The sequence below is a fragment of the Lolium rigidum genome, chromosome 6 (assembly GCF_022539505.1).
Source record: "Lolium rigidum isolate FL_2022 chromosome 6, APGP_CSIRO_Lrig_0.1, whole genome shotgun sequence".
NCBI lineage: Eukaryota > Viridiplantae > Streptophyta > Magnoliopsida > Poales > Poaceae > Lolium > Lolium rigidum.
Window position 1 is genome coordinate 57,327,605 of NC_061513.1, and position 11,018 is coordinate 57,338,622.

An 11,018-nucleotide genomic window follows, 5' to 3' on the forward strand; every position below is an offset into this window, starting at 1 on the left:
CCCCAAACGCGGCACGAAAAAAACGTGTCCCCCAAACGCTAAATCCGGCGTTGTTTGGGAGACACTTTGGGGGGTGCACCTGGAAATGCTCCCACCGGTACCTTCCGAATAGGCGCCAGCACTATGGGAACGCCGACACTGCATCCTCTATTTGGAGATATTGTTCCCACACCAGCACCCCAAACCGACGATCCCGATAGGATTTTTTAGACAAACTAAACATATTTTTGTACTTTTATTTTTCATGTCATTCAGGATCGATGAATGAATAATGTTTTAGCAGAGCGAATCCAGGTTCACTTCGCGAGCAGTAAAACATTATTTATTTGTCGATCCCGGATGACATATGAAATCGGCTTGAGCTCTAGCCTAGTGGTCGCCCAGATCTATGGAGAGGTTGCAACTACAAAATTGTGCTAAATTCTTGTAGAATTTATGTATATAGTCCAAGACCATGTTTGAAAATATCGTGCATCTATTATGATGGGGTTTTCTTTCTTGATTTACGTCATTTTGCTTGTGTCGATGTGAAATTACAAATCCCCTATTATATTTAAGAGGTGTTTTCCAGCAAGCCTGAAATGAATTATGATATGGGATATTTTTCTTTCTATTTAGCTTATTGAGTTTTTGGGAAGAGAGAATTAGATTATACCTACATATATACAATGAAGTCATTTATCTTTTCTTTGAAAACTCAAGATAAGTGGATAATATTCATGTGCCATCAAATTCTTATTTTATATATGTTCTATTCTCAGAAACGAGAAATCATCTAGTTTTACTAGTCTTGATAAACAATAAACATTTGCTGCTCCCTTTTGGCATGATCGCGTCTCCAAACCGTCTCCCAAACGGCGTCGGATCGAGCGTTTGGAGGACGTGTTTTGTTCGTGCCGTGTTTAGGGGACGTCGCTCCCCAGCCGCCTCCCCCAAACGCCCACCCCAAATAAATATTAATGCACGAAAATAAAGATTTTCATTCAAATTTGATTATATATTAGAAAGTTTGAATGAAAACGGCCAGGTTTCATCTAAACCCTAGCATACTGACCGCCCCGGCAGTACGTTCGATGGCCCTGCCCTGTTGTCGCCTCCCCTCCGGCGCAACTCCTGCTGCGCGCGCCGCCTCTCCATGCTTAGGGCGGTGAGCAGACGCCACTGCTCCAGCAGCGTGTCGTCGCCTGCCCTCCCCTGCTGCGCCGCCTGGAGGGAGAGCTCGATGGCGCGGCGAATCTGCGCCTCTTCGCGGGCACGGCCGTCGTCCTGGAGCTTCTTCTCCGACTCGAAGGACTCAACGAGCGCTCGTTGCTGATCCACCGCCTCGTCCGGGTGCGACCCGTCGTCGTCGGACCACTCGAAGTCGTCTTCCTGCTCCGCCTCGTCCTCCTCCTCCTCCTCCATTTGCGCCTCCAGTTGCGTCGCCAACGCATCCGCCCGCGCCCCCCAGGCCGCTCTGTTGCCGCCAGCGCTGCCTCCCGCTTCTGACGCTCCTCCGCCGCCTGCTGCTGCTAACGCTCCACCGCCTCCCGCCGCCGACGCTCGATCGCCTCCCGCCATTTACGGTACTGGAGCTCCCACTCCATGCGCTGGCGCTGCCGCTCCGCACAACACCGCTCGGCCATCTCCTCCGTCCGGCGCCGCCGCGCCTCTTCCGCCGTGGCAGCGTCGAACGCCGCAATGGTGTCCGCCAGCGCCGCCTCCTTCCACGCCGCGTTCTCCTCAGCTTCGGGGTCTCCCGCTGCTGATGCTCCCGCCGCCGCGCTCACGCTGCTGACACTCCCACTACTTGATTGCCTCCCGCCGATGCCGCCGCTCTGCACGCCAACGCTCAGCCCAGTGCCGCCACGACTCTTCCTCCACGGCGGCGTCGATGTCGAACTGCGGTGCTCCCGGTGGTGGAGGTGGTGGTGGAGACGGCGGTGGGGCATGGTCCATCAAATTGCGGCGTGCTGCTCAGGCCGACTAGGTCGGGGGTGCTGTATGCCAACCTGGTCAACACGGACCAGGCGCCGCACACGGGTTGTTGGGCCGGCCAAACATTCCTCCACATTTTATTTTACTTTATTTTTTTTTGCCTTTTCGTTTTGTTCTATTTTTCTTTTTACATTTTTCAAAAGGTGATTCTTTTTAGATCCGATTTTTTAAATCCGGAATTTTAAATTTTAGTTTTTTCTGAAATCTAAATAATTTCAAAATTTGAACATTTTTCGAACTTGAACATTTTTTGAGATTGAACATTTTTCCATTTTTTTCGAATTTGAATATTTTTCGAATATGAACATTTTTCAAATACGAACAATTTTAAATTTGAATATTTTTCAAATTTGAACACTTTTCCAATTTAAACATTTTTCAGATTTGAACATATTTTAATTTAAACTATTTTTTGAATCTGAAATTTTTCGAATTTACCAACACAATGCCCTCTGTTACTCGGTTCTCCTCCTCCGGCGCCGCTCCCCTCAGTCCCCAAACCCTAGTCCAGCTGAAAAGATGGGCAGAGGACATCGCCGGCAGGCGGCAATGAAGAGAAGCCCCTTGACAGAAGAGGGGGAGGCGGGGACGCACTCCCGAGCGCCGGGGGCGGCAAAGAAGAGAGACTCCTTGCCAGAGGCGGCAGAGAAGAGAGACTCCTTGCCAGAGCCAGAGGCGGATGCGTCATCTGGGACCGATACGGAGAGGGAGGCAACGAAGATGGATGTCTATCGGCCTGCCCGTCCGGAGATGAGAGGAGTTGGAGGTAATTTTTGCCCTCCCCAACCTATTTTTTCGCCGGGGGAGAAGATGGATATCTATCGGCCTGCCCAACTTGCCCGTCCAGAGATGAGAGGAGTTGGAGGCAATTTTTTACGTCCCCTCCAACAACCTATTTTCCTCATAGATTGTTGTTGCATACTGGATGTTAACTTGTTCTTGGTGCACGATTTTCTTTAGATGACCCGGACGAGTCCGTGACACAAACACATGGATCGAGATCGACCAAGGCAGTTGAGGAGGATGAGTTTACACCGAAATCTCCAATCAGCATGCCCTACATCCCCGACGAGCTAAATGATCCGACTGCCTATCCAGCGATATTCGCCGCCTTCAAGGAGGCCCAAGTTAAATACACAGAGAAATTAAGTAAACCCCTACCCCAATCCCTCTACTCTTCTCAGGTTTGCAACCTCCCATTGTGCGTGCTTACTTAGTTATTTGTTCGTTCTCTCTAGGTCGTCGGCTCCGTCTCTTGCCCAAGTTGGCACATTCATGCCATCTTCCGATCCCTGAATCTGCCAAAGAGGGGGTGCTTCATGCTGCTAAATCTATCATCAGGCTCTCATCTTCTGTTGGTGCGTATGTTGTAGCGTGCTGCTTGCTGAGTAATATTTGCAGATGGGGAGCTAGCGGCTGACCAATTGATGTGATTTTCTGATTAATATTTGCAGACGGGAAGCCACTGGCCAACTGCTGTGGTTTGTTGATTAAATGGGACCTGGAGAGCAAGACAGGGACTGTTTTGACGACCGCACACCTGATTCGCTCAAAGCATCCCACGGAAAACCACTGGGAAGGCAGAGACGAGTACAATATTAAAGCTAACGTGAGTTTCTGTCGTAACACTCACTTGTCCATTTGTTTCCTTCATTTAATCAGCCGCTCATAGCAGTACTGTAAACTGATTAATTAATCAACGGTGGTACTGAATAAGGTGATCTATTCAGCGTAACTTCTTGTTTTGGATTGTTGAAATTCATTCATGTTTAAGTAGTCTTTGAACCATAGGTCATTTCACCTTGCCCCCCAACATGTGACTGATATCTTCTTTCGTCTTGCATTACACCGAGGTACTTAACAAATCCAAATGGAAAGTGCAATAGTTCTGAATCGCATGTTGCCCAGTGCATTACACCCACGTCATTAGTTGTAGTCAATGTATAGAAGTTAAAGCCCCAATATTTTTGTGTATTTATTGTGAGTTGATGCCCTCTAACTGCTTGTTGTTATGCTTATAACAACTGAAGCTATTTTTTCCCAATATAGTTATTTACTCGATTTAGTTTCTTGTTGCATCTTGCATGTGAACGGGAATTGTAAGAAAAGCTGTATGTCCATTCCGCTGAAGTAACTACTTGTTGCTGCTTTGATATGCTGCTTGTTTCATCTTGGTCTGAGAAAGCACAAGCCGTGTTCGATTTTCCGTCTGAGAGAGATCTAGACCTCGGTTCTGACTTCACTTTTCCCCTTCGAAGGAGTGTGATTCTGTTTCATTCTTGGTCAAGTGATGCAGGTTAAAATGAATTTTGCTTCTGGCCATTCGGTCCCCTGGTACCGAATGATAAGCCCGTCATTGCTGTTGGAGACAGTAGTAAATTTAAATCCGCATTGTATTGGCCCAAGTCAGGTTATGTCTGGAGTTCTTGTCCAAATAAAATAGCTTTTATCTAATAATCCTACTTAGACGTGAGGTCATAGCTGCATTTATATAAATACGCGTATACACGCTGTAAAATTAGTGAGAGAGAAAGAAGTAAAACAAGGAAACAACACACACGTTATGTCAGTCTTGCGTGCAGGAAGTGTGTGTTAGCTACTAAATATTTGTCATGCCTCGTTTGCTAAACTCAAATGGTAGTGTAGTGTCATAATATTTGCAGCTGCCATTTCAGGTTATTGTTCACTTGCTGGATGGCACCACTGCAGATGGGCACTACCTCTACCACCAGGAGCATTATGATCTTGCCTTTTTAAGGTTAGAGTGGATGCACCGGATTTGCCCTCTTTCAGTGGCAGTGTGCATTGTGGTCAAGACGTTTTCAGGCTTGGAAGAGATGACCATATGAATTTAAGGATAACCCACGGTAGGGTGGAACATCAGAATCCAAGAAGTAATCAGAGGCATCACTACATGTACTTTTTCCATCAAAAAGATGATTCTCTTTCCCATCCAAAAAATGACTGTTACCTTCCCGATAAAAAAAATGATGATTATCTGGTACGTAGTGCTACTTTATTCTAACTCTATGGGTTGCAATTCAATGCTGCTATTTTGTTGTTTTGAGTTGTAACTAGTCAAATATTTGTCATGTTGTAGTGTGATGACGATGGATGGTCCATCATTGATTTGGATGGGAAGATCGTTGGACTGGTTAACAAGCATCTTAGGCTTAAGAAGTCTTTGATACCTTCTTGTATCTTGGATAAATGCGTGGATTTGTGGTCTGAGTTTCGGTACGTTTTCACCCTAGTGCTGTTAAAGCTAATGCAGTTTTTTTTTCTGCTTCTCATTTTGGTTGATAAACACAATTGACTTGATTAATGATTGTTCCCATGGATGTCCTGTACACTTCCACCTTGGTTAAGGATTCTTCTGTATACCATCTTTATATGTTTTGTTTTTTGTGTTATAATAATGATTATGTTTGGTAAAGGTGCATCCCTCGGCTCCATCTAGGGATGAAATTTTCTTCCATCAAGCTTCTTGATCCAACACATATTGACAAGATGTGGCGTATGTATAAAATTAAGGACGGACTTATTGTTCAAGAGGTATGCAGTTGTTCACTGTTATTTAGTATTGCTAGAACTGTTCCTGATATGCATATAATGGAGTAATCATGGTAATTGAACATTAGGTGTCAAAAGAATAGCATGCTGAGAAACTTGGAATCTGTCTCGGTGATATTATTGAACGTTTTAATGGAGAATCCATATCTACTACAGTTGAGGTAGGTGCATAGTGTATATTAATGAGTTTCAAATAAAATGAAATGAGAGTATATATTAATGTTACACATTATGCACTTAACTTTTGTATTCTTTTTTCAGTTGGAAAACATGTTGCTGGGCAGATGCAGGGATCATTTAGATCAAGGGAATCGCTTGAATGAGAAAATAAATGTTTCAGTAAGTTACTTTTAAGTTTTAAGTTTTACCCATGATTTCCTTGATTAATGTCGATCATAGCACTAACGAATAATATTGTTAACTTTACAGATTCAAGTATTTCACACGGAGGAACGTCTCCGAAGAAACATAAATTTGATTGTAGATGTATCAGAGGGTGGAGAGGTCGTTAAAAGAAGTAAACATCTCCCCTTTTAACATTGTATAGTCAATTCTTATTGTGAATCTGAAGTTATCACATTTACTGCTTCTGTAATTTAGTATGTTTTAAATGAAACTTGAAGGTTATGTCCATTATGCAGTGGACTCGTCAATTATATTCATGCAGGGACTGCATACTGTATTTCCACTGTTCATTTAGTAGTGGATCATTCAGACTAGTAAAAGTATGTTCAATTCGATTCCATGTCGAGAGTACAAGCAGGCATATGCTGTCACCGTTTATTTGGATGACCATTAATTCAGACTAGAACAGGGACTCTCAATTCTTTCTCTGTCTGAAGTGTAAGCATACATTACATAGCATATTCCCCTTTCCCACCATCAGCTCATTATCTCAAGGTCCAAATCTGAGAAAACTTATACTCCGTAGGTTATTTTCCACATGATCTGAGTTTTTATCTGTGTCAGCTTCATTTGGTATATAGATATACATGTTGAATGGAGGCAAAATTGGTTGCATATGTATTTTAGATGGATTACTGAAACTTGATCATGTCACTAGAAGAATAACAATTGATTGCTGTGTATATGCTCTTTTGATGCACAAAACATTGCCGGTCAAATTTCAAACTCACAATACATACTATTTCCTACTGAATCTCTGAAACTCAAATACTTATTATGAAAACGATGTAGATGACCTCTAATTATTTTAATATGTTTTCTCTAATTTGGTTTCCAATTGAACAAATAACATACGAGGGACTATATTTAAATAGAGTAGATTCCAATTTACTTATTTAGCAGCAATTCATCTTGCTTCCCTAGTTAGTGACAGTTGTGTCAAAGTTTACCCCCATTAAACATGCGTCGTGTTCTGTTAGGTAGGGGAACGGCCGGGCTATGTGTTGTGCCGCAACGCAGGTATCTCGGCAACACACAGGGCCAGTACTTGTTAGATTATAATCCAAGCTTCTGGCATCCGAGTTCTATGAGCTTTGTTGCTACTAAAATATCATGTGCTAGTTTAATAGGTAGAGTCCGTCTTGGAGATGGACTTCAAGTATTTGGCTTAGTTAGCCGAAGTCTTATTATTATGCATGGCCTGGCTATGTGTGTTAGTGTGTGTGTATACATATGCCATGCGATTTGAGTTATTGAATAAAACGATCAAGGCATGATATGTGTTTTGGCAATCAATCTGCAACGTCTTGTATCTCGTACGTGCTAGCTAGTAGAATCAGTCTACTTCGTACATGAGCTATCCCCCAACTTTGGCATTATGATTGAGTGATAGATAATTGGCAAAGATTCTGTGATGATTGAAAACTGGATCTACATTGTTGCAAGAGGACTGGCCGGACATTATTTGGTGCTATATATATTATTGTGGTTTAAGAGCTGAGTTTGACGTGATAATCGATAAGATTTATCGAGTTAATCTAATAAGCTGGTAGTTTTGTACCTAAATTTGGGCTCATTTTCTATTATTAATCGCTAAAAACTATTGGATAAACTTGATATTGATACCATCATCACTTGTTTATGCATATGCATGCACGCACTCAAGGTCTAGTCCTCTCTTACTCCAAATTTGGATGATGCTGCAAAATTCTTAATGAGCTGCCATGGGCCTCCTCTCCTGTTGATGAAGTTTTTCTATTTTCATATTATATCTAGGATTGTAAAAATATTTTTTGTAAAACAATATTGATCTAAATAATCATTTTCCATGTACTTATGTGTTCATTGTAATATTTCATTGGCTATATTGATTAATGTTTATATTTTTATAGTACGGGGCCTCAATTTTTTTGCCACCCCCTAGCTCTAACTTTCTTTTGTGACTCGTGTCTACTTTATTTTATTAGATTATAGATGGGGCTGGCGTTTCACTTTGTTCTTCTCAAACGTGCACATAAGTAAAGTAATATCATTCATCTTCATAGAGATGTTTTTATTTGTGTAGGGACATACCCCATCACTGCTATAGAAGGGACGTCTTCAGGGCAATCTAGCCAAAATGTGGCAGGTAAGTAAACGTAAACCTGCACGTGCAATGCACGCATCTACTAATATATAGAAAAATGTAGTACATTACAAACACTGAAATTCAAATTGTTGGATGTTATGAAACAACATGGCTCTTGTGTCCAGTCACAAAAATAAATTTGACATGTTTCCGTAATTTATTCTCTAGCTATTTCTTCGAACATACATTTTCATTGAGTTGCCTTGGCCATACAGATGATCCTTTGCTACCAAGGCCAAAACGTACTTGGGAGAGTTATTGTAAAATGGTACTCCTGTACAAAACTAAATGTTTGCCACTTCCGTCAGTCTCTAGTCAGGTCTATTTTTTTTTTCTTAACCTGCAAAAGAAAAGATTTACTTTTCTTAATATAACTGATGCTAGTGATGTCTCATGTAACAATTTTTGAAAGGAATAATGTAAGTCCGAACACATCTCTCCTTTTACTGAACCATTGCACATAGAAGCACCGATGTGCCAGCAGCAAAAGTTTTGCACATTGACATAGCCTTAATGTCATATGAAGTAACATGAGAGAAAAAAAATATAATATGCACACAAACATGCCAAAATCATTCTAAATTTGCACTATCTGAACTGAAACTCACAAGCATCAAAACGAAACGGACCATACCACATTGTTTTACCATTGTCAAGCAATCATGAGCAGTATAAACATGCAGTACCTGCTTGGGCTGTTAGCAGTAGATGAAAAAGATTAACCGAGTTGTGTGACTTTGGGCGGGATTTCTTGAGTCGATTGGGGTCTGAGGAAACAGGGTGCAGATTTGGGGCAGGACGTCTGCGGGGAGTCTGCTATGGTAGACCATTTATTCTGAGCCATTTGAATGTTGTGATATAGGCTCTTGGATTTTATTAGGTGGATTAGATCCAACCACACACCATGTGCTGTAGTGAATGAAAAACATCCCAAAGACACTTTTGATACCCCATGAATGAAATGCAATCAAGAGGCTCTTCTGCATTCCACTATTGTCTACTTCGCAATCCACCACTATCTAGATTTGCTATAATCTTCAGGCTGATACCCAATGTTTCAAATGGACTTGTGAAGTGGAGAGCTGTATCCTACATGTGAGCTTTGTTGCTTAATCCTTGATATTTTCAGGAGTCTAGATTGTACAATGAATGACCACCTAAATAAGTACTTGTATGTTGCGTAGGAGTTTGAATCTGTATCTTCTACATTTTCTCCTTAGATCACATTTCCTTCTGCGTTTAACGCAAATGGAATGATGTCCTCATGTTCCTTAGTCAAATCAATAAACTATTTCTGTGTTCTTGGTGTTTTACGCCCAGTTTCTGCATACAAATTAAAGTTGCACGCATTTGGACGCATGTTCAACTTCACCTTGTTGATTTTTAAGTTTTGTTATAATATGAGAACCCTGTTTCGTACAGACAGTTTGACTCCTGTTTCTTGGCAATGACGGCCAGGGTCCCAAGATAGGCGAAGGGCGTTGGGTACTTCTGAAAGTGAGTCCAACAAAATTGATTTGAGAACTGAGACCGAGGTGATTCAGCTGTGATGCCCTCGGGAGTATCGTCAGCATCTCAGAAGTGAACCAATAATGTTATGTTGCCACAGTTTGTTAGTTTAGCCGTGCCTAATCACATTCCATTGTAGATGCCATGTAATTGATGAGCAACTTCATTTGTACGGTTTAAGTCTATTTGATACGGTGCTTGCTCTTATGAAACCAATCTATTTTCCTGTGATGTTTTTTTCCCCTTTTTAAGCCAGAGATGTTTCTGCTTGCTTTCAGATAAAGGTAGTGCAAGAGCATTAAGGATAAATAGCCCACGTACAGATTCGAACGCACAGGTTGCAGAGAAAATGCAACTTGAAAATAAAACCTTGATCTAGTACTGTCTCTCTACTCCCTAGTGCTCTTCAGCCTTGCAAGTGCAAACAGACACATGCAGGTGCAGCCCAGTTCGGTTCGCAGTGCCAGTTACGCCATAGTGTGAAAGTGTGAGACACACTCTGTTTATGTGTTCTAGATTTAGCGATATATGTAATCTACTTGGTATTCATGAGGTTTTAACACAAGTGTGCAGCTTGAAGAGTGAAGGAGGTGCGATCCTTGAAATGTTGCGTGATAGCATGTGATGAAACGTTGTTGCGTGAAGGTACAGACAATGGAAGTATGAGACACGCTCTGTTCATTTATGTGTCCTAGAGTTAGTGATGTATGGAAGCTCCTTGGCATTCATGAGGTTTTAGCACAAGTGTGCGGCTTGGAGAGTGAAGGAGGTGCGATCCTTGAAATGTTGTTGCGTGACAGCACGTGATGAAACATTGTTGCGTGAAGGAGTGCCAGTTATGTCGTACAGACTGCGAAAGTGTGAGACACGTTCTATTCATTCATGTGTCCTATAGTTAGCGATGTATGGAAACTCCTTGGTATTCATAAGGTTTTTAGCACAAGTGTGCAGCTTGGAGAGTGAAGGAGGTGGGATCCTTGAAACGTTGCTAACGTTGCTGCGTGATGGCAGATCGAAAGCACCGTTGCTTCCTGTTGCGATCCTTGAAACGTCGGGCCTGTAATTTAAACCCGAACCCGGCCCGAACGAGCAAAAAGCCCAGCCCGGCCCGAGAAGCCCGGCCAGGCTAAAATGCACGAAAATGAAGGCCCAAGCCCAGCCCAACCCGTCGTTCGGGTTCAGATTTCAGGCCTAACCCCGGCCCGTAGTGCAAGCCCGACCCGGCCCGGCCTGGATTTTCGGGCCAGGCTGCCCATGCCCAGATGTAGGCCCCAGCCTCTATAAACTAGCTAATGCCTAGTCAACGCAGCCAAAAAAGTGATGGCAATGGGCGGCCTGTACAATCTATCTACATAATGGTTTTCCGTTCTCAAAGACTTTATAGCCAGACGTCCTTTGCTTAAGGATTACATTACTAGTAATTACT

At 42.6% G+C, this 11,018-nt stretch overlaps 3 protein-coding genes across 3 annotated transcripts; all 3 read left to right on the forward strand.

The window, feature by feature from the left end:
- Positions 1 to 2,526: 2,526 nt before the first annotated feature.
- On the forward strand, positions 2,527 to 4,727 carry LOC124662645 (the record flags this gene model as incomplete). Its single annotated transcript, XM_047200455.1, has 5 exons — positions 2,527 to 2,743; positions 2,938 to 3,126; positions 3,216 to 3,335; positions 3,432 to 3,586; positions 4,653 to 4,727. Coding segments are annotated over exons 1-5 (756 nt in total), but the record flags the coding sequence as incomplete, so codon positions are not given.
- Positions 4,728 to 4,745: 18 nt separating this feature from the next.
- LOC124662646 lies at positions 4,746 to 5,633 on the forward strand. The gene is made up of 4 exons (XM_047200456.1): positions 4,746 to 4,978; positions 5,078 to 5,214; positions 5,415 to 5,532; positions 5,619 to 5,633. The coding sequence occupies exons 1-4, from the start codon at positions 4,823 to 4,825 to the stop codon at positions 5,631 to 5,633; spliced, it is 426 nt and encodes a 141-aa protein (XP_047056412.1). The 5' UTR covers positions 4,746 to 4,822.
- A 28-nt stretch (positions 5,634 to 5,661) lies between these two features.
- LOC124668080 lies at positions 5,662 to 9,817 on the forward strand. The gene is made up of 5 exons (XM_047205281.1): positions 5,662 to 5,711; positions 5,812 to 5,889; positions 5,980 to 6,067; positions 8,021 to 8,083; positions 9,542 to 9,817. The coding sequence occupies exons 2-5, from the start codon at positions 5,821 to 5,823 to the stop codon at positions 9,631 to 9,633; spliced, it is 312 nt and encodes a 103-aa protein (XP_047061237.1). The 5' UTR covers positions 5,662 to 5,711; positions 5,812 to 5,820; the 3' UTR covers positions 9,634 to 9,817.
- The last annotated feature ends 1,201 nt before the right edge of the window (positions 9,818 to 11,018 follow it).

What these genes read in the sequence shown, in the direction of transcription:
- LOC124668080 (XM_047205281.1), top strand. Translation starts at nt 5,821, where the DNA reads ATGTTGCTGGGCAGATGCAGGGATCATTTAGATCAAGGGAATCGCTTG. An exon ending in ATGAGAAAATAAATGTTTCA is followed by an intron (nt 5,890 to 5,979) that starts GTAAGTTACTTT and finishes TTAACTTTACAG; the next exon opens with ATTCAAGTATTTCACACGGA. An exon ending in ATCTAGCCAAAATGTGGCAG is followed by an intron (nt 8,084 to 9,541) that starts GTAAGTAAACGT and finishes AATGACGGCCAG; the next exon opens with GGTCCCAAGATAGGCGAAGG.
- LOC124662646 (XM_047200456.1), top strand. Translation starts at nt 4,823, where the DNA reads ATGAATTTAAGGATAACCCACGGTAGGGTGGAACATCAGAATCCAAGA. An exon ending in AAAAAAATGATGATTATCTG is followed by an intron (nt 4,979 to 5,077) that starts GTACGTAGTGCT and finishes GTCATGTTGTAG; the next exon opens with TGTGATGACGATGGATGGTC. An exon ending in GATTTGTGGTCTGAGTTTCG is followed by an intron (nt 5,215 to 5,414) that starts GTACGTTTTCAC and finishes TGTTTGGTAAAG; the next exon opens with GTGCATCCCTCGGCTCCATC.